Genomic DNA, 24,269 nt, shown 5'->3' with positions numbered 1-24,269 from the left:
AAAGATGGGGACAAACTTTTTAGCAGGGCCTGTTGTGATAGGAAAACGGGTAATGATTTCAAACTCAAAGAGGATAGATTCAGACTAGATAGCAGGAAAAAAAATTTTACAATAAGGGTGGCGAGACACTGGAAGAGGTTGCACAGAGAGGTAGTAGGAGTCCCATCCCTGGAAACACTCAAGGTCAGGTTGGATGGGGCTCTGAGCAACCTGATCTAGTTGAAGATGTCACTGCTCATTGCAGGCGAGGCTGGACTAAATGACCTTGAAAGGTCCCTTTCAACCCAAACTGTTCTATGATTCTATGAGTGACAGCATGGGATAACAGCTGGTCAGATCTCAGCATCCATGCTGAACTGCACCCACTTAATAGCAAATATGGGTGCAAATTTAATTCATCTAATTTTACATGTTTAGTTTAGGTACAAGCAGAAACACTTAAACCCCAAACTGGTTTCTAGCTATCTTAACATATTGATGACAATTTGTATGGTTTTAGACAACATGGAATTCAATTTTCTTTCTCCATCATCTTTGGCTCCATAGTTACAAATAGAGGTAATGCTTCCGCCAGCTCCCAAAGGAGACCTTGTTGAAATACGGAGCTGGGAATTCTCAAAAGAGCTTCTCATTTTTGACAAGCTTAAATCCATCAGAACCAGCGTTAAACAGCATTACTGGGATTTTGAAAGAGTAGAGATTACTAACGTTTGTATCTCTGAATGGAAGATATTAACTAATATGGAAACAACACACTGCCACATTTGATCATCTGTGGTATCTGTGGCTTTTTAGACTTTATTTATGTTGTTCTTTAGTTTAAAAATGAAAGCAGTGCGTATTTCCAAACATGCCTGGCTTTCATTACAGCCTCAGCAGCTTTCTTTTATGTAACCATATATCTGTGCATTAATACAATTACATTTCAGTTAATCTCCAATAGATCAGTGCCACAAAAAGCATAACAAGTCAACACAAACCCCACCATAACAGACTAATTCAAACGCAGAATGCACTATCACAGAAGCGGTCTTGCTGCGTGCACACCTTGCTGTCCCTGTTTGGCTTTTTAAATCAAAGCACAGATCCATCACTTACCTGAAGAAGTGACCTAAATTCAAGCACAGCAGCCTTCCTAAATACTGGTGTGATGCTCTGTGCAGTTCTGAAGTTAATCTGGGATAAATAAGGTGAGGCAATATTACCGTAGGACACTGAGGCAAAAGTAATGCCCTCCAGCAATTCTTTCTTGCTTACAGCAATAGCAGCAAAGTAATCAAGTTTTCCGATTGGAACCGACATGTATCAAAGAAAATTAGAAAAAACACACAGTTGCTCCTAACATAAACCTAGTTTTAATATAGAAAATCCCTTTCTATATTTGATAAATAAGAGTAACAAGATTAGCTAACATTCAAGAAATAACAGGCAGAAACTTTCAAAAGTTCAGAACAAAAGCACGTATGAAGCTCACAAAACTTTACTGCAAAAGACAAGATAAGTGAAGGCAGACAAAGGGGGAAGGTGCTTCATAAGGTAAGGGGACGGTGCCAACAGGGGCATCATTCATTTTCACTGTAAGCCAAAATGCCGTCCCTATTACAAATTGTGCAGAAATTGTATCGGGAAAATCGAGCGTGACCTGAGCACATCAGCAGAGCGGAGTGGGAGATTCAGCTGCCTCCATCCACTGCATGAACCCTGTCTACTCTGCAGCTCCAGCGGATCCTGTGCCACCACTGCCAGCTTGGCCGATGTATCATGGATATCCTACCCAAAATGCTGCACATGCCTGTGTTTAAAAAAATGAATCCCACACAAATAGTCTGGAAAGACCCTAAGGAATATTACCATTGCGCACAGTCAATTCTGGCGAAAAACCCGTGATTGTGAGGATTAGCCTTAGGAAAAGGAAACAGACAACCTATTATAGGTTAGGTTTTCACTCTGTTTTTACTTGAGGATAACTACGTATTCTTGCTTACAGCTAGTCATGATACACAGTGCAACCATCTCAAACCCAGCACACTGGACACTGGGATTCAAGGGTGGCTGTTTGGCACTTTTACACAGACTACTCATGAAAAGGGTACTAAAAAGGGGGTGAAAACGCAGCAAAATATGCATGGGCGATATGCTAATTTTCCCATATAACCTCACCAATTCACCTCAGCCTTGATACGCATCAAACTCCTCTTTTTCTTATGCCTCTCTTGATAAGAGGCTGACAGCCACGTTTTAGTGTGGTGGTTTTCTACTTAAGCTAAATACTCACTAGGGACGAGCGTCAGACCACCAGACATGATTTCACTTATTGCCCAAGAGAGCACTTAAGCTTATTTCTTGAGCAGTGAAAGGCTAATATACTGTTTAAACACAACGTTGATTACTGAGATGCTTTCCTTCACTTAATATTTTATGTCGTTACTTGTTTTGCAGTAAAACTTAAGTTCACATTTAGCAAGGCACTTAGTCCACATTTCATCAAAACATATATATACCCCTGAGAAACATGAATTTTGCTCTCTCCATGTTAAAAACTGCTCAGAAACAATTTGTAGAATCAAAAGATTGACAGCAGAAAAAATTCAAGTATTGCACTGAAGAAATGGCAAGCTTGTACTGGAACATGACAACCCACTTTAGAAACTGCTGTTCTACATAGGAAAATGTGGGCATCACTAGAGATGTATGGAAGATGTCTGTGGGCCTGTCTTCAGCAGAGAACTGCTCCATCGTAACAGCCTGCTACAACTCGTACACCACAAAATTTCCAACAGCACTGAACTCCCTGGGATTTCTGCTGGAGAATACTTTTGGCCCTCCACAAATGCCACCAGGAGATTCAAAATGGAGCTCAAGCGTAAGAAAAGGCAGTTGAAAATTGAGCACTTTACTCTCCCCCTTAGAAAAGGATAAACAGGACTGTAATAAGAAAAATGGGTTTATACATATATTAATTTCAATCAAATCGATGCTTAACAACTCATATTTACCTGTAACACTGCAGGCTTCCTGTCTTTCATTTTGCTATTTATTCAAGCAAAGACACTTCTCTAATACAGAGACCCACAACGGATTTCACACATCATATCCACAATAAGGAATAACTTGTGCTACCTTTTCACACGTAGAACATCTGCTTTATAAACACAAGTTCACAAGCTGCACACAAGGAAGTTAACAGGGCTGGAATGTCCTGGAAGCCTAGCCCTGGAAAAGACACAACGTAGTTGCCTGCTTTCCAGCTGAATAAACTACTCATGCAGTTTTATCTACCAATTTCTCCTAGACTGCTTGCTTATCAGTTGATTACCAAGAAGCCCAGTTGCATAGCAAAGTGAAAAAAAAAAAAAAAAAAAAAACCACCAAGAAAAACCTTCTCAACTTATCTTCAGAAGAAGAACTGGCAGATATTAAAAAGGATCTATTTTTAATGTTAGCTATTTAAAAATATATATGTCCTTTAACAACCTATTTAAGCAGTAGCAGAGAAGGAAGAAACTAATCTGTACTGATGTCATGTTAAGATTTTTTGTCAAACATGATTCGAGAGTCCACCTTGGATCAAGTGCAGTATTTAATACAGTAGCATTTGACCAACATACTGCTGGAGACAGAATGATCCAGTACCTATTTTGATCTGTAAGTATTAGTACGATCCTTGAAATATGAACATCTAAGCCCCATGACACTGAAGTTTTTAATAATGAACGTGATAAGGCATAACTATACTACAACAAAGTCTAGCATCAGTCTATTACGTAAATCTTTGGCTTGCTTTCTACTTGCTAAGGTTCCTACAAGAAGCCCTCTACTGCTAGGATTTCTGCAAAACCATGTCTTGTTGTACAGGGTTGGTTACCTTTTCAATTATCAAGGGAAAGAATTCATCTGCTTCCTTAAAGTAGAGCCAATGAGCCTTTCTAGTAATGGTCAATTATGAAAAGATTCACTTTTCACTTCATGATAAACTAGACGTTTATGTCCTCATCATGATTGTTTCCTGTGCCAAAAAAACCCAGTGTGCTGCACAGTTCCTGATGAAGAGGGAAAATACCAAAGAATTTGCTTTTTTTCCTCCAGCTTCTTCAGGATTCTTCCTTGATTTTCTTCATTTTTTTATTTACTCCTTTCTTCCATGTCACTGCTTTAAGTTTACTCACACTTCAATGCAGCTGACAAATCATAAATTTCGTATATACAAAATAATATTTCATACTCTCACGTGCTAGTAAAATGTAAAAAAAATCAATATGAAAACAAATCCTATGTCACCTAGTAATCATTGTCACTGGCTTAGCCTAGCTAAGCAAACCCCTAATGATGGAGGCTGACAAGCTGCTCCAATTTCACAGCCTATTGAGGTTTTCTGGTGAGCTTTCTTTTTGTTGTTTATTTGTTTTAAGAAATACATCATTATATTCCTCGTCTATTTGCTCGACTAAAAATAAGACACGTACATTAGGTCAAAGAGTTTCATAAGATTTTTAAGAGGTAGAAAGAGGAATGAACTACTTAGTTTGTCCAATTTGCCCGGGTTTGGAAGTCACATTTTTCTTTCTTAAAGAATCAACAGGAATCACAGTAGTACTCTACATTAATCCACGCCCTGGTACGCTGACATTAATATTACTGTTTAACTTTCTCAAATTTGGTTTGTTCAAGGTTATAGTTCACCACATTCACTAAAATTGGGCAACTATGAATTGGCAGTTTAAGAAAAATCCAAAGTGTGCCAAATATGAGCCGCAGTCACTTCAGGTTAAATCACATTCAAGCATCACTCTGTGTACACGTTTTGATGCATTAAAATAACTGCCTTAAGCTTTATGCGCGTTAGGGTCGGATCGCCCACTGGCCACTGGGAATTTAAACTAGTGAAAATAAAGGTGCTCTGCAGACAGTGGCACCCTTTCTACAGGTTCTCCAAGGGAAGCTTTAATTTGTGCTTAGGGCTTCATGGGAGCCCGACTAGTAAAGGTGCCTTGGGGACATGCTGAAATCACCGTCACACGCATGCATGTGTGCGCGCAGGAGGCCACACCAGTCACAGGTAAGACAGACAAATCAAACGGTAGCATCCCCCATCAGCTTTTCTATTATCTGCCCCACTTTGTGCCAATTTCCTCCAGCTTCCCCAACACCTCTTGCTTTGCTGTTCTTCCTTAAGACATGGGATGGGGATTTGTCAAAGTCAATGAGCACTTTATTACAGTGAGAGTGCTCAGTAATGAACAATTCAGCAATTTAATGAGATTCTGTAGATCTGTCTCCAGCCTGTCCATCAAGTTTCACTTCTATAAAGCACCCTGACACTAATCCTCTGGCATACCCAATCTTCACCCTGGGCTGAATATTAGATTCTTCCATGGTATATTGCATTACCACTATAACCTTAGCAAAAATGATGAACTTAACTACACTTGAGGCAATATAGCTGGTCTGATTTGATTTTCTTCTATTGGGTTGACTATGAGGGAATTACTTATTTACTAAGATAAAGCAAAAAACCAGTTTCTTATTGCCTTCTGAATGCCTAAATTGGTAAATATATATGTGTGTCTTTTAATTCATTCTGGGGACCTGGAATATTTATAGATATATATATTCCTGGTTGTACAGACTGAATTAAAAAGACACACGCACGTTTTGCCTGCAGCTGAAAAGTAGTTTAAAAAAAAATTCTTCGGAACAGCATTAGTAACCTTTAGAGAGGCAATTATGATAACACTTAAATGGACAGTGTGGAGTTTGTTGTCACTCAAAAAGCAGCATATTACCTATAAGTATCTCTGCCTAGTATGACCCTGCAACAGAAACAGACGCTTTGCCCTATTTGCCTCACGAAATGCTCATTGACTGGAGTGCACACAATTAAGAAAATTATTTCTGAGTTCTTCCTGCAGGACAGGCCAGTGACACAAGATTTAAAAACTCCCACTTCCCAAACTTTGTTTCAGCGGGTTGCATAGGGCACGCTACTCTGTATGTGCTTGTTCATTACTGAGCTGGCATTAAATAATATTTGTGTGGCTTTCTATAGCACCTTTCTAGCAAAAGCGTACCCAAGCATATAGCTAGGAGATTTCACTAACCCTGCAGAGAAATTATGATAAAACCCATTTGACCAATCAGCCATATATGAACTTATACATCAAAACCTTTGCTGATAAAGAGAATATGGGGTAGTAACTCCAGAGTATCATGCCTAAAAAAACCAAACCAAACCAAACCCAACCCACCATGCCCAACCCACCATGATGGGTCGTTTGCTGCAGGTTCTGTTGTACAGATATCCTCCAGAGACTAGGACAGGCAAAAGTCAAACTATATATTAGTATTTGCAGAAAATATCATCTTTGTAAAATACTCCATTATCTAAAGCCTCAAAGTTTCAGAAACAAATATGCCAGTTATGAGACTGAAGGGTTAAGTTATATCTTCATACTGTCTTTGTGGTTTGAAAAGCTTAACTAGACATTTTTATTTTTTTAAGAATAAATATTTTGTTCCTCCATGATGTTATTCATCTACAGAAGATTAAATGCCCCCACAGATGAATACACATTTTACACTTTGAGAAAATGATAGCTTATATACAAAAAGATTTGCTTAGAATAATCCAAAAGATAAGTAGATAAATAACAGGGACTGCAATATAAATCAGTTTTCTGACTCTCAATCTTTTCTGTTGGACCAAGATAACCCATTTACTTGAAAAGAAACCTGTGCTTTCTTTTTAGGAAGTTACATTCTACGTTGTAATACCCTGAAATACTTTCATTCTATAAAACACGACAGCAAAAGGAAACAGATAGAAGTGTTTAGGTAACCAGTGTTATAGAGATTTCCTTCTAATATATCATGAATTGCAACCTTTACTGACATATGATGGGAATGTTTCCAAGGACAGACTTTGTTTTAGTTTTTGTTTTTCTCTTTACAGGCTACGTGCTTTTTTCATATTAGGTTTCCCACTCCCCTTCACACTAAAGGTCACAATATAATGCTTTTATCTTGCTAATATTCTATGGCTAGCAACCTGGTCCTTTTCTAGAGCCATTTTTTTTTAAAGAAATTATTACCACCCTCCAGCTTCTTGCCACAAACCTTCCACTGATGCTTCCACTCATCTCTGAGCAGAGAAGCCCATGTGACGGACGATTCACTAATTCGCTTCAGGCAAAGTCAGCTGTGGTGGTCTAAACAATTTAGCGGACTACTGAAGTTAAACAGCAAGCTTTGTCTGAAGTCTGCGGGAGAGACTGCAGAAGCAGGTTTGCCACCAGACTTGTGACAGTAGCCTCACCAGAAGCAATGATAACTGAGTTGCATGTGTTGGCCATCTCCTCCCACCAGCAAAGTTGGATCTGGAAGGAAATCTCTGGCCACGTCTGAGTAACATAAGTAAAGCAATAAGACAAATTTCTCTTTCAAACAAACTAATTGCATTAACATACACAACATTTTTTTTGAACGTCATTTAAAAATTTCCCTCAGTTGTTATTCACAGTTTTTGCTCAAGTGCTTATTCTCCCTGGAGATTGCTCCAGGGTTTCAAAACAACAGATCACTGCTATGGTTTACAGAGTATCACACATTCTGCTTGCTCACCAATCTCCTTACCTGCCAGATTTGTTCTTCACTGAGTGAAGTGAGTCTATCACTTTTAAAAACCTCTCGAAGGAGACAGTATGGGAGTGCCAGAACTTCTTCAGGATGACTCTTCAATAGCTCAGAGAGATGTTTTACTAAGAAGTCAACCACTGCATTCTCCAACAAAGTGAGGTTGAAGAGGTCCGCAAGCTTATACAGGTCCAAGTAATTAAAACTATTTAATTCCTAAATGGGTGAAGCAAACAAAATACGTCTCAGAAAAAAAAAAAAAAAAACCAAAAACAAAACAGAGAACAAAAACCCCCACAGGTCTCAGATAATGAAAAAAGGTTGTTCTTTTGGAGCTGTGGAGAAGGAAGGTAATATAACTTGAAATTAATTAACATAGCCTCATTCAAAATGTATGTGTAAATGTTACCAGTGCATATGCAAATATATATGATAGCACTAATTTATAATGCAACTGCTAAGGTTATATACGCATCTGTAAGAAATATGGATTATTGCATAAAATAATAAACCAGCATGATTTACACTGCATGACAAGAGCTCGCGGGCATTAACAAGTGGATTAAAAAAATGTGTTTATTAACAACAATAGTTTGTTACAAAGCAATTGTTTGTTCATTATTTACTGTTTTGATTGAGCTAGAGCACCTGTGTAGTATGACTTTTAGTTTCACGAAACCTCACAAAATACAAGATGCTGAGCTACATTTTATTACATATAAATTTATCTTCAATGAACAACGACCAAAATCAACCTATAGTGGATGTTGGCCTCGTTTTCTTTCTCCCCCTCCTTCTAGCAGCAGAAAATCTGTGGAGACAAAAGCTACGGTAACTCAGGGCAGGATGCTTTTTCCATCCTGGTAATAGATAACCTATAGGCACAGGCCAGTGTTTTCAGCTTGTCATCCCTTGTAAATTAGCACCCGAACAGCAAACTACTGCTATTCTAGAGCATAGGCTCTTCAGGGGAGAGGCCAAGAATTCATCCCTATTAGAAAAAAAGCACCCAGGGTGTCTGGGAAATAAGGATGTTTATCCATTTTCTCTGTTCTTGCTGTATGCTCACACCTCTCTTCCTCTCCCCTCCGCAATCCTGGTTTTCATCTTCCAATTTACTGCATTGCTCCCTATCAGCCGCCTTCTCCTTGACCAGCTCCATGTGTGAAAATGACAAGAAGTCTTGTCAGTTTCACTTTGCTGGTTAGTTAACATAGGGACTAGAGCAGGAAAGAGAAACAGACTAAATTAAGTCAATTTCACTTTCACTGCTCTGCTGGATGGAATGGCAGCACCAAATGAAACTGACAAGAAATCTTGTAAATGTCAAATGAGCTGCACGGCTGGCAGATAGAGCAGAGCAACAGGGAAGATGGGAAAGTGCGAAGAGGGGTTTTTTTGGAATGTTTTATGGGCTACATCTCGAAGGTGTGAATTGGGTGGCTGTCCCAATGACTGTGGAGCTGTTTATGCATATGCAATGGAGAGTGGAGAAAGAATTTTTTTCACCTGCTTAGAGGAGTCAGTACTGGAGGGAAATGAAACAAATTCCTGTGGAGGCTCCTGTTTGTTACATACCCTCCCAGTCTGAACGGCGCACATTCCCTGGCCGGCTTGTACATTAAAGATAAATCCTATTCATTATCTACTTAAACTGCTGCATAGGAGTTTCACGTTGTTTTCTTGGAAGAACAAAGAAAAGTTTTTTACGTTGTCAGAACAAGCACTAACAGCCATCAGCCCAAAAGCCACAGACATTCTAGTGTCAGTTCCTCTTCACACTAACATAGAAGAGGTAAGGATACATCCTCCCCAGTTGCAGAAAGAAAGAGAAAAGAATGAATTTTACATGAGAAGTATCAGGTCTGTGTGCTTGCTCAGTGATTTAATATCTGCAGATCACAGATGGTACCCTCAACACCACCACTTCGGTGATGGCCATACCATGGTGGGAACAACGCCTAGGAGCGTCGTCAAAGTAAACAACACAGCATTTGATAAGCAACAACCATGGTTTATTGTCCCTGGTTTGGAAGACTACCTTTTCAAAGAACTCCCCGACTGAATGGATGCCAAACATCCAGAAAGAAATTTAGAAGAGCTCAGTGTATATTTATCGAGCTCTTTTGTAGTCAACAGCTGTATCTGGGGAGGATCAAAATAAACAAATAAATAATCAAGCATTGTGATCTCAGGATCGAGAGCCCAAACAAAATACAGGCCTGATCAAGTGTTAATGGAGGAGGAGGACAGATGGCTTTTGGTGGACTTCAGAAGAGGACAATACTAGAGAGAACATAATAAAATCTTCCCTAATTAGAAAGAAACAGTAATGATGCACAAATTCAGGTTTTCCCTGAAACATTTCCCTTCACATTTTCAGTGAAATCTGAAACACACTGGTAAATCTTCATTTTTGGTATGAGTATTTTTGATGATTCCCCAGACTCCCCTACCCCCTCAAATCAACACAAATTGAAGTTTTTAATGAAAGCTCTCATACAGTTGAAGAAGCCAAATATACTTATGGATGGATAAATAAACTCTGAGAAGCTGTTTATTTACAATATTATTTAGATGTGTTCACTTATTTCAAATGTTTATTTATTTATTTGTCTATGTATTTATTATGGGGGTTTGGTTTTTTTACTTATTTTCATTAGTAAGCATCAGAGGATTTTTGATACTTCGCCTAACATAACGTGTTAGTGACCTGCCGGACTTACGGCTTACTGCTTGATGAATATTACAGGTATATTTTGTGAAAACTGGTCTTAGCCGGTCATCAGAAATACCTCTTTCTGGTTTTGTAAGGATAGAGTTGATCTACAGGATTCTATTTCACGGCCAAGGAAGCAAGTAGTGCATTAGATAATTTTCATTTGTAAAAGCAAACTGTCATACCAATATTCAATTTAAAATTAAGCAGTACTGTACATTACTGTCTCTGTGATGATACTAAAGGGCAAAAACGTCACACTGAGATTGCAAGATGTATACCACAGATCAGATAACCTAGCTCTTCATAGGCAGCAAAGCTTTCAGCAACATCAGACTAAAATGCAGTAAGTTAGTTGCATAAAAAAAAAAAACAAACCACGAATCAAGAATAATCAAAGCAATCACTGTCAACTCAGTCTGACTTGAATTTCAAACTGAAGTCTTAATTGAATTAAGAACTTTGTTAAAAAATGAAGTAGGTTACTAAAGAGGAAATTTAGATGTGGTCACGAATGAGTTCTGGCAGTCTCTGTTTTCCACAAACTTCATTATATTGTATTAAAAGAGCAGCTACAAAATTTAAAAGCCGTGTGCAACTTTCTTCTGGTCGTGTACCGCAGCAGACGTTCTTTAAAAATATGCAGTACAAAACAGGCTTATGTAAATTATTGAAACTTTTAATCTTGTTTTTATAAACTTTTGAATATATGCCACTTATCTTCTTTGAACTGAAGGATGAAATATGAACACAAGCAGAACTGTCACTAAGAGCTGAAGAGAATTAGGGAAAGGTAGCGATCCTATCTCTTCTAATATGATGTAAGTTACGCTGCTGAAACACATTCAGACTAAGAAAATACATGTAAGATTATATATACAGATTTTACAAGTAAGAGTCGAAATAGTTCTAAAATCTCACAGTAAACTCAAACCAATTTAGTAAATTGGCCAAATTATTTATCAGTGTCTACTTCTAAAATGAGGAACTATCTTTGATCCCGTGCATTCTACTTACTATACATCCCCCCGCTTCCCTTCTCTCTGAAGTAAGGGAATCCATTGTTCTACACCACTGGTCTTCTGAATCAGTAGCATCAACCTTTAGATGCCAAACCAATTTAACAATGAGCTGACATTTAAAACCCCTCGTAAGGGTTTTCCGAACAAACATAATCAGCAAGACGACAATATTAAATATTCAAAATAAATTATGTGACATTGTCCATATTTTAATACAGAGGTGTATTTTAATATAGAGATATGATAAATTGTCAAACAGGAAAAATAGATATAAACATTGTATTTAAATTACTTCCATATCCATCTTTATTCGTTTGTACTTTAAAGAATAATTGCCTTGCACACGCCACAGAAAAGGATGTAACAGATTGATAAATTAGAGTTAATCATAACCAAATACACAGCAGACTACAATATACCTCTATTGCTCTGCTCCGTGTTATAAATAGCAGAAAAAGCACAAGGAGAACTAAGGGGAAAGAATGCATTTCTTTATGACCTTATTTGAAAGATAAACTCCTTGGGGAAATACAATTTATTCAGATTATCAAGACCCTGCTGTGCAAATCTACAGTCTGGGAGCACACTACAGAGATCAAACAATATTTACTTTATTCTGTTGGGTATAAAAGCTTTTAATGAATGCATAATTAAGACAGAAAAAGTATATACAGCTTTAGAATTCCACTGCCAAGCCAAGCCATTAATATCGAAAGTATCGTACCCAGTTGTAACTCCACCTGCTTCCTATTTAGATTACAACACTGTTATAAATCAAGGTATTAAATCACTAGTCGTGCTGCTGTAACAGAGAAGAGTTGCACGGTGACACTATTTCCCCTTTTCCTAAAAGGGGTTCAGCCTCTTTAAAGCAAAAAAAGGAAGTGTGAGGTCTCTGGGACAGGAACATGTTTATTCAAAACCCTTAAGCAGCCCAAGTCCTCCAGGTTCGTTCTCTGCTACGTTAAATACTATGAACCAGCTGCACCATTCAGAAGAGAACCTTGACATAAATCATAGCAAAGACAGACTCTAAACAGATAAGGGATAGTAACAAAATGAAAAATTGTAGTGACAAAAATATACTTATCTGACAACAAAAGGGAACAACACAATTTTAAAAGAAATCCACTTCTGTTGGTTCTAGCTCTTCCTTTCCATATCAAAGGTTCTAGTTCTGCAAAACCTCATGCATCGACCTAAGAACTAACAGATCATGCACGTACTCAACAGCACAGCAACAGACACACCTAACTGGTAATAAGCATAAGCACGAGCACGAATCCTTCAAAAATTAATTTTTGATCTTATTTGAAATTTTCCTCCACTAAACACCAAAGCCATCCAGATGAAGCCTGGTCACAGTGGAACAGTTGGGTCAGAATTTTACAGTGTATAAAACTGTGTTTACATTTACTACAAGATCAGTGCAGACTGTAGATGTGTTTATAGGCACAGTAAAGGATGCCTTTTTAAATGATTCATTTTATAAAATTAATTTTTCTGGTAGATCACTTTTCTCAACGCTTTCTGTAATTGTTGCTTTTGTTTTCTCTTTTAAGCATGAAAAATTATACTTCGCATCCTTGCTGTTATCTCAGTGCGTCTGGGGCTAAGTACAAGAGCAACAATATCAAAACATTTCAGCGCTATTATTTTCACTCTTCCCTATGAGAAGTATTTTCCCTTCTCACTTAGTCTTTCTCCATATCTGCTTAGTTTTCAGTTTCAATCCTGTGGGCTGGTGCTAGTGAGCGTCCTCTTCGAAGGCACAGAGGAGGCCCGTGACCTTCACAAGCACCGTGGAAAGACATGACATTCTCAGATTGCTCGTGTGATGAGACCTATGGGCGGTCTTGGAATAAGGAAGCAAAACACGCCATATGTAACACCAAAAAGTAAACATTTTCTAGAATCTCAGATAGTTTAATAGAAGTTTTTAAATAGTATGAATATTTTCAAATGGAAATTCAATTAAATATTTTAAGTGGCCCTGATTATACATAACTTTTATATATTGCATACATGATTATGTGTATCATGGAAAGAAATATAATAATGAAACATTAAGACTACAGAGTTGAAGTTCCATGGTACTATTGAAACATCCACAGGCAACTTTCTGCAGAGTTTTCAATAGCTGCTTTCCCTTCCTAAACAGATGCTGCTGTGGGATTTTTTACATTTTTTAATTTTTTTTTTTTTTTTTTACCTGCACCTGGCACAGAAACTCCCCAGATGAAAACGTTCACATCTCACCTGGCTTCACATCTTGCCAGGTATTCCTGGCAAGATAACTGTAGCAATCAGTGTTATTTAACAAATAAAAATACAGGGATGAAACAAAACATGGAGATCATCTAACCCTTCACCTGGCCCTTTTCTACTATTTCAGACAGTAGAAACCCATGGGGAGGATTTCATCAGATTTATCAATGTTTACAGATTTTGCCAATTATGGGAACCTGTCTTTTCTTCAAATATGTTATGAGGAGTGACATAATCCTGCATTCTTCACTCCAGCAGAAATCACAGAATATCGGTACATAGTCTTTACAGATGTTTCATTATTTTATATTTTTGTTAACTCTTCAGAATTACTGCAGAGTTTGAGGAAAGCTGAAAACTACTTGGCTAATCTGTCAACCACCAGGATTCTTTATGGTAAATGCTCACTTTCTTTTTTGTTGTTAATATTGTCAAATCCAGAAAGAGTCAGTTTTGTCCTTTAGAAACCCAAAGTTCACAAGAGTATCAGTTAAAAAAAATAACTACTATCAACAAGAAGAATAAAGAAAAATAGGACTGTACAATACTATTGCTTCCAACTCTTTTGCAGACTCTAATAACAGTTTAATGCCATGGGAATACAGGGGTGGAAGCCTGTTTCCCTACTATACTGGGCAAGCTCATCAAATCATCTTCCTCATAAATTAAGAAAGATCCATCTTGAAACTCTCTCTGTTCTTGCTCCCAACTACTATCACACGAAGTTTCAGCTGATTTTGAGACTTCATCTCCTAATTTCCACCTTAATTTACTCAGACAGTTTATATGCATTTGTTCCTGTGCCAACATTATTTTTTAGTTTTAACAGCACTGTCTCTCTCCCTGCTCCCCCGCTATTTATTCCCTTGATAAATTTACAGAAAGCAATCATATTCCTCCTCAGCCCTCATTTTGCTAGACTAAACAAGCCAAGCTCTTTTAATCTCCTCACATAATACCGGCCTTCCTGATGATCTTCGCTGCCCTTTTCCACACCTCTCCCAGTTTGACTTCATTTATTCTTCTGCATGCGTAAACTCTTCACAGTACTCATGATTTTTCAGCAGTACCTTGTACACCAGCATTACTATTTCCTTAGCTTTATAAATAACCTTGCAAGAAATATCCTAGACTCAAACTGCATGTTTTTGGATGCTATAACATTAGTAGCTCAAAGCCATCCTATGATTTAATACGTGAAAATTCTCTGTAAACTTAGTCCTCAAGTGAGACACAGTAACAGCCCTCTCTCTACCAGGCAGGACAGAAATAATATGACATGTTACAAATGGGAATTGAGTATGATCCACTGAAATCCTCAGTAGATTCTACCGAGGATGCTCAGAAATTATTTTCGAATAGCTTATTTAATTTTTTTCTATATTTAAGTAACAGATCTTGTAACTGTCCAGTTACTTATTGAGGTAAAAATTACTTCAATAATTTTCTTAAGATTAGTTTCAAAAATAAGCAAGGAAATCCCCTTAATATTCTGAAAAACAAAATAAGTTTTAAATCAATGTAAAGTATCAAAACCTTTAAATATAGTGAAAATAGAAATAGAAAATATGTTTCTAATATACGGTATGTTAAAGTGTGATTTTTATTCTTAATCCCCATCTCCATCTTGAAAACATTTTTAAAAGTGTATTACAAAGAATGAGACTGACGGGAGAAGACTATTGCTCTTCCACATTTAAAATACTCAGAATGAAAATAGCTCATAGGAGTGACTGTGAAAAACTTCCACTGACCCCCCCTTCATCAGCCTCTAGAAAAATAATTAATTCGGATATGCTCAGTAATCACTTCTTTGAACTTTGCAGCTAAAATCTGATCCCATTCTAGCTGCACTGCCCATAATCTATTCCACAGCCAAGGAAGATCCTGCGTGCATCATTGTTCACTGTGGGCCTGGTAAATCACAATGACAAAACCTAAAAGCTGAAAGTCCATTTCTGTCGTGCTGCTTAGGATCAACTTTGGAGCCCTGGCAGGTCAGAGAAAGACACTTTGAAACTATCACTTTCAAATACAGAAGCACCAAAAAAAAAAAACCCCTCGGACCAAAGAACAGGAGAGCAAATTCAGACAAGAAGCCCAGAGATAACAAGGGGCAAAAAGTACTGGAATCCAGCAGGAGAATTAGAATCACAATCCAGAGAAGATGTGGCTTCTCAAGGAGGGTGATATTTCCTCCAACTGCTCTGCGCAAACATAAATGAATAACGATGAAGATGGGTAACAGCAGGATAGTCACCAACTGAAAAAAGGAAGTCAACACTCACGGTACTGCGCTGAAGAACAAACAGGGAGCATATGCAAAACTATCAATATAGTAATGTTAACACTCCAGGTCTAAATAAGAACAGAGGTAGTGTTCATTGCAAGGAATATACACTATGATTCAAAAAACTCTTGTTTCAGAATCTTTTTATGACATTTGATTTTTGGAACATTTCAACGACGTACACATGCGCTCTGTAATAAACCCAGCAAGGGACCACTTTTCTTAAAACCCTGCCTCTGCTTCAGAATCCCAGGCAACAGCCCGTCACCAAATGCTTAATAAACTCATGTAAAAACTGAGAATTGGAAAAGGATAACTGTAGTTAGCCGGACATCTCATCTCACCAGAGAATGAAACAAACTGTCTACAACGTGTGGAATGATGGGTTAATTGCACAGGCAAATTCAAATCTCAGAAATATTTGCTGAACAACCCAAAACAGCAAAACACTCTCAGAATTTTAAGGCAATATGTTAAACTCTATCTACAGAAAGGCTGAATCGAGTGCAGGATAACTCAATACTGAGTATAATTTTGAAAGACAAAGTAGAATCAGTCACCAGTTTGAAATTGGTAGCTCCTAATGCATTGTGAGAATCACATCACCCCAGCTATCTACTAACAATTGACTTGTATGAAAGCCATCAGTAGGGGAAGATATTTTTTTGAAACCTCAAAAGAGTTCCTTTTCATGAGTTTACAAGAAATACTGGCAGAATAAAATGGGCCAAATTTAACATAAGGAGCATTAGGGAAAGTTGGGCATCCCCATATTTCATAAATGTCATATATTTAGTAGAATGCATCTTAGATCGATCAAAGATTTGTTAATGACAATCAATCTCAAAATGAAGCTATCAATGGTAAGTTATAAAGCAGTGTAACTTCTTCCCGCAAAGTCCTCAAGGAATTGATTCTTGCTCCATTACTGTTAACAGTTTAATTGAACGAGAGAATGGCAACTTTTGCCCACAGAGGTAGCAGAAGACTCTGCAAAAGCAATGGGGTAACAAATTATGAGAATGAAAGAATATGAGTATTGTCTGGCTTTCCTGGCAGAGTGATCACATAAAAGAAGAAAAACATATCTGAGAACGCGTAACATAGCTGATACAGAAAATATAGCAGGGGTTTTTTTGGAACAACACTAACAGGCCATCAGGAGGCACTAAGAAGCAGTCATAAACAGCAACATCAGTTCTCAGAACAGTGAGAAAAAGGCTCATGTCATAAAAGGCACACTGAGTACTGTCCAATAAAAGAAACAAATGCTGTTGCTGCTTCAACATTGCATTTTTAAGGCTTTTGCTCCAATATTGGTCCCAATTCTGAAGTACGTACTTCAAGGATATGAAAATACTATAGGCTGGAAAACCAACCTTGCAAGATTTAAGGTGCTCAACTTAGTTTTTATAAAGAAGACTCCTGGAGGATTTGATTTTGAGAAAATACATTTATAAAATGAAGAGAATATATGAAAGCAAAAAAGTTCTGACCAAGTTGTCGGAAAATAGTTTCTGACTCATGGATATAGGATCAAAGTTACCCTGGCACTGGATTAGGAAGTACAGGACTGTTTGCATCATTCATGATTACGAATGTTTTGCAACCCTGCATTTAAAAAAAAAAAAGACTGCAATAAAACAAGTTTTTCACCAATTGTCTGTACTGTTAAAGAAGAAAATATATGCCCAATTTGACTTCTGAGGGTATATGGGTTCATATTCCTTTGAAGAGCAAGAGACTTGTTGGAGCTGCAGGAAGGTATGAGGGTACTCAGCAGTTAACCTGACTGTAAGTATGTGAATGATAAAAAGGCAAAATTAAAGGTGTTGCAAAATATATTTTATATGGAAAACTGTTATTCAGGTATCTCTATGCTCCTGCAATATCTGACCTCACCACAGAAATCTCTAAGAAATTTTTTGCTCACAGTACCAAATCAAGGCAAATTCTCATTTTACAGAGGGAGGGAAAAAAGGGAGGACCAGAAGAATAATTCAAAACATTTCCCATGATGCAGAAGATACAAAAACCAGACCCTCAAATGCCTGGAACCCACTCCAGTGCTCCAGTAGTTAGACAATTCTTTTCTTCCCCACCCCCATCTTTAACACAATTTAAAGTTATTTATGCAGCTCAATACATCAGCAAAATATCTGCAACATTTTTTTTATAAGGATTGTGTCTCAGTAAAATAAACCCCTCTACAACACTCTGCCCCTAAATTTATGCAGTGAAAAGAACATCTCTCTTTCCCATGACTAGGAGCTGTGCTGATTAGTAGGTTTACTACATAATAAATCAGAACTGATTTCAGGAGGTAAACAGGATAAAAAAGGATAGCAGTTGTCCATATATGAGAAGAAAAGTAAAAGAATGAAAAAAAATTCTGGAAGCACCACTGAATTTTAAAAAAGAATTCAGCATGTGTTAGGATCAGGGAGGGGAGAGTTGCTTGTATTTTAAGAACTATTGACTAGGGATTCACTTATCACTCTCTTGGTCAGAAATTATTATAAATATAACTCTCCAAAACAGAAAACCTAGAAAGTGCAAAGCCCAAATGTAAAAAGTGGACCTTGACTCAAATGTCCAGTTTGACAGTTCCTGCATCTGACCTTCAGCAATGCCAAACAAGTCACAAGTCCTCCCAGAACTAACACATGTGAATGTTCACACTGCTGAAGGTGCTAAGCATCAGGAAGGCATGAGCCTTCAAAGATCATGATAAGTTCTGTTCATTTAGTTTCTAGCAGTTGTTACCAAGGGGGAAAAAAAAAAAAAAAATATAATTACTCCACATTCCACCAAATCTCAAACAGCTAACGGTCAGAATCCCATGCTTTACCACCAAGATGGTTTTTTTTCTAAGAGAAATATAGAAGAAAAAAAACATTTCATCAATGCATCTTATATGCGAGACGTAACCAAATTACAAAATTCTCCCTGGCTTTAAGATTTCACCTAGAAGACACCACCTTTAAAAGCAGGATAAATCACTGTAGGCCTGATTCCTAAGTGTTCACAACTACAGACACTTGCCAGTATCTCAAAATCCTGAACTATATGAAGGTCCCCCTCTTCTGTACCCACCTTTAAACATAAATCAGAACGAAGCGAAGCCAGACACCCTTTAACAGACAATTGGAAGGGCATTTAGAGGAGGGACATAGATTAGCTGCAGAAATACATTCTTTTTGAAGTAACTAAGCTAACAAGAACAGTCAATGTTTCTGAAAATGAACTAGAGCTTACTGAAAAAGTTTTTAGTCAATGATTATTCCATACAATGTTATAAAAATTAGTCCTTTTCAAATATATGTTTTGATAAGAAAAGTTGCTAAAACATCCAAATTTCAAAGACTTCAACCATACCTAAAAGCGAAATGCTAATGACAGCTTATCAAAGGTTACTTATACCTAATGTTGTTTGTTTTCCCCAACCTCAAAATATTCACCACGCACACTGATCATTTTTGCTACTTGTTTTACTTCTTTTCAAGGAGTTCCATTAATCTCTTCAACCTTTGGCCCAGGGCTGAATGGTGCTATTTGAGTCCAGAACTTGATTAGGATCTTTTACCAATGGTATGTAATACATATGCAAGTTAAGACTCACAACAGTATCTAGATAGCCAAATACTTTCAAGTATTTAGTCACAGTAAATATTCAATATCAGTCCCTGGAGGTCCCTGACATCGCCATTGTACACATGTACTCCCTGCTTATTTTAGTTCTCCATGAAGATGGTAATGCTGCAAATATGAGCAAAAAAATATTATAGGGCAGGCAAAACCAAAACACAAGCACATATAGCATTGGTTTTGGGCCTGGCATATGACATTGGGCCTGTCCCCTAGCTTTCTCCATGTCACAACATGTTATTTCAAATCAGTGGGAATTCCAATCCCAATGTGTTTTGAGGGCTGAACCTACCTGAGGCAACTTCAATGGTTTCCCTATGACAAACAGGTATGCTTAGATGCTATGGTAATTCAAGGCCTTTTGCATATATAATTAGAACAGATTTGGTAAACCAGGAGAAAACACTGAAATGGAGTTTAGAAAAAGCCTCCTTTGAGTGGCTTTGGAAACTTTCACAACGAAAGTCAAAAGTATTTACGAGGCAAGTCCAGCCAAGATATTACTACTCCTCTAACTCAGAGGACACAAAAACTCCTATAAAAATTACTGTAGAGACAATTCGATGTGTTATCAGCTCAATTCCTGTTGAACTGCAAATAAAAGTCCTGGTTTAAGTCAGTCCTGATCCAACGCCACCTATACAGCTAGCCACACTTTGTGATAGAAATCACAAATTCTGTAAGACTCTGTTGAAACAGATGGGAAATTTAGCAGCAACTTCCTCCAAATCAATAAACAGATGTTTAGAATAGATTACACAGGAAAATAAGAGAATAAAGTTACAAACATTCTTCAGCTTGGAATAACACACTTGCAGGACATTATTGGTGGTTAATAAAGTTGTTGATACCACTAATCTTTAGGTTTGTATCTTTAATTTTTAGGATTAGTGAGATGAATGAGGACAATTTATAACTTTCAAAGCTCTGATCACATATTGGCTGAAGATTCAGTAAGACAGCATGTATATATTTATATTCATTCTGGGTTCAAGGCTTATTCAATACCCTGGACAGAAATGGAGGTTTTGTCTTAAATATAGTTAGTCTACATGACAATTGTGAAGCAAGATACTGGTTCCCTGGCAAATTCTACTCTCATGCAGTTGTGCAAACAAAACACTATAAATGATGGAACGTGCTAAAATCCTGTTTCATTTACCGCTGCTAAGAGATCTACTGGAAAGAGATCTGGAAAACATCAACAGCCTTACATGGAATTTGTTTCCTTCTTTGTGCTCCCCTACAAACTGAAGTGGTTCAGCAAAAAATGTTTCTCTATTAAGTACTGAAATAGCATTTAACAGTAGTTAAAACCAGATGATAATTCAGGATACTTTCATTTCTGAAACTACTTACGGCGGGGGGGGAGAGGGGATGGGAAATCAACTACATAGATTGGTACCAAATTCAGACATCTTGCCTTTAACAAGAGACGGTCTAAAGAAAAGTCTAAAATACAAATACTGCCCAAACTAGAGGATGTATCCACTTGGATCCTTGTGACTTCAGTCCACCTCCACCGTTAAGGAAACAAGGTTTTGAAAGGACAACCTCTTCTATTAAACTGACTACAAAATGAAAATAAAATTTACAAGGTCTTTTTAATATCTTTAAAAGACAGAGTAGACTGAGTCATTCACTATTTTCCTCAGTGTAATATTTCAAGTGCCAAGTTGCCTCTAAAATTCCATCAAATAATACATTTTTCTCATTCATTTTCTTAAGAAAGATTCTGCTCCTGCTTAATATGTCAAACTTGAAATTGATCCTTGTGAAAATAATAACAGTGTGTTTAAAAATACAAAGTATAGAGGAGGTAAAAGATACTTCATGATTAAGAAGAAAAAAAAAAAAGTAAGTTCTGTTTTGGCTAAGTCAGTTCAGGCGAAAGAAAAGATGGACAATTAACTCTCTACCACAGTGATACTTCTAAGATAAAATCAGATTGTAACTCACTTCAGGCCCAATGTTCTCCTCGGGTTCATAGGTTACAAATGATTTATAGTCACCGTTTTGTACTTAGCATTCTGGCTTTTCCCATATTGGTAAATCCTTTATAACAAAAGCATTTTCATGTTTCAGAAATACCTTTGCTAAAATGGCTTAACACAACTCAAATTGCCTTAGATCAAAGCAAATTTAAATAAAATGTCCCTCTGCTTCTTTACAGGAGGTAAAAAAAAAAAAAGAGCTCTGTATATCTGGTGCCTGTATTCCTGTTCTCTCACATTAGAGTTGTAAGTCTCCTCTTTCAGGTCACGTCTTCCACATAAAAGTGCTAAACTAATGCCGCTTAATGACAAATTAATGTCCATGAATAAAAAATACACCTCTAATAGCATAGAGTAATTTGCCATTACAATATCATCATTGGACATGCCCCTGGTTTAATACGATGTATTTAATTCATAACTTAATGAGTGATATATAAAAAGAGAGAGATGAACCCTGCAATTACATTTATGTGAGTCTGTCACCTTATTTGTAAAACCTTAGAGTCATTTACATTCAAATTAGAACAAATGAGTGATTTCACAAAGTGCAGTGATAAATGACCATTGCTGCACAAGACAGAACTGTATTTCCTGTGAAAACATTAACAGTTTCCTATTATTTGTTAAAAATTACAATGCATATTGCCCAGTGTTGTGTGAATAATGACTTTTTTACTGATTAGGTCAGAAGACTAATACGGAGTAAAAATAAATAATTTTTCTTTTCATTTTTTCTGATTTTTAGCTTGAATTTATCTGCTCAAACTGGTACGGACTCACACTGCCACCTGCTGCCCATGCCAGGGGAGGAAGGGCCCCGACTGCCTTATTTCAGCTCCGGCTCAGCCGTTCAGCCCGGCTGTCGGATTCCATCTCTCAGCATAAAACAAATTTCCCTGCCAGACTGCTAACTGGGCACCTCGCCGAGGACACCAGCAGATAAGGGTAGCTGCACTACCCAATCACAAATAATGCCATTTTAGGGGTTCACGCATCTGAACTGCATCAATTGGTAAGGAGAATTAAAAGCTAAAGACATTGCAGGGCAGGAGGGACCGGGACACACACACCCATATAAAACGTTAGTATTGATCAGATGGTAATAAAAACAAAGGAGGATTTTGTACACTAAGCATTCCGGGATTCATCAGCCTCTGATTACTAGCGTAAAAATACTAGAAAAATACAGAAGCAGGAATCTTTCAGGGGCTGAGGGACAGAAAGGTCAGGTAAGGAGGCCGCAATGGCTAGAAAGACAACATGAGAAGGGCAGGGAGGGAACCAGTGAAGCAATACAGCTTTTTTGGTTTTTATTTAAAATACACAAAGCTGCTCTCCCTTCCTGACAAAAACTGCAAAGAGAAGGTAGACGTAGCACTATCTGCTGCTTCCCAGCTTGCGACCTCTCCTGTGATTCTAACGCAGAAGACGGGCAATGTGTATCCATACAACAAGCCACACAGCTGGGGAGCTTTCATCTTGCCAGCAATAGTGAATCTAGACACTCCAGCATCCTTTTTTCATACATCCATCAGCAGTCCCAGTTCAGCTTTGCCAACTATTACTTCATTGGGAAAAGCAGAACACACACACACGCACACACAAGGTCTCTGACCATAGTTGCACCACTTTCTCTAACAGCTGACACTCTACTATCACATCGCAGCTAAACAGCAGCAAGTGGATTCCAGTAAGAATGGGATTCAAAGTGGCTGGGCATACTGCTTTTACTTTCCTCACTGACACCAACTGAAAAATGGAGAAAACTACCATTATTTTCTTCCTCAGTTCCATTCTAAGTTGGAATTCTCAGTCACTTTTCATACGTATAAATCTGTGTCTCTGTAATGTATCTGTATGTTAGAGAGGAGATAAAATCCCAAAGTTATTTTTGAGCTTCCTACACGAACTTTCCTAATGACTGTCAATAGCTCAATGACTCAACAGCTGACAAAACATGCTCCTTCAAAACCCAACAGGCTAGCACAGCAACAACTGGCTACAGAACACCGAAAACCAGCAAAATACAAGATGACATTGTTGCTGTCTACTCTGTAGTCTTGGTATGGGAAGGTCACTCTTTCCTCCATGGGATAAAGTTGGTGGACTCAAGTTTGATGGTGGTGGCTTTATAAAACACCGCTCTAATTCTGAGGGGGAGCTTGCAGAGGTGAGGTGTGGAGAGTGTGCATGCATGTACTTAGATTAAAAACTCAGTATTAGTTAAAAAAAGGCAAGCCTTGGTTGCTAGATGACCTTTAGATTTTTTCCCAGCAGTTTAATTTGCTCTATATGAAAAACCCAGGAGCTAAAATCCCAACTGAGCTGGGGCTTCTAGCAATACAAAGGTGATGCTCTCAATCTCTGGTGTAAGAATTAATTCATCTCTGAAGAGTGTATCTTAGTGAAAGTTGGGATTGTGTTGTTGGCACCATTCCAAATGGAGAAGCTGGGTTTAAGAAAAATAAATAGCTTTAAAGCTCTGGCCTCACCATGTATGCACACTCCTTTTAATTCCACAGGCAGATTCACTTGTAGTTTTTTCCTTTTAAAAACAGTAACATATTTATGGGCACAAGTTGGAACATAGGAGGTTCCACTCAAATATGAGAAAGAATTTCTTCACGGTGAGGGTGACAGAGCCCTGGAACAGGCTGCCCAGGGAGGTTGTGGAGTCCCCTTCCAACTCTAAAAAA

The 24,269-nt window shown here is 37.7% G+C and overlaps 1 protein-coding gene across 1 annotated transcript in view; it reads right to left on the bottom strand.

Annotated features, from left to right (window-relative positions):
- The window catches only part of KLHL32 (kelch like family member 32), a 122,831-nt gene that overhangs the window by 33,212 nt on the left and 65,350 nt on the right, over positions 1-24,269 (bottom strand). Inside the window, exon 7 of the mRNA XM_074150388.1 lies at positions 7,630-7,845. Coding sequence (XP_074006489.1) covers positions 7,630-7,845 — 216 coding nt within the window. The remainder of the gene's footprint in view (positions 1-7,629; positions 7,846-24,269) is intronic.

This window comes from Numenius arquata, chromosome 7, assembly GCF_964106895.1.
Source record: "Numenius arquata chromosome 7, bNumArq3.hap1.1, whole genome shotgun sequence".
Lineage (NCBI taxonomy): Eukaryota > Metazoa > Chordata > Aves > Charadriiformes > Scolopacidae > Numenius > Numenius arquata.
This window is presented reverse-complemented; position numbering and strand designations above follow the sequence as displayed.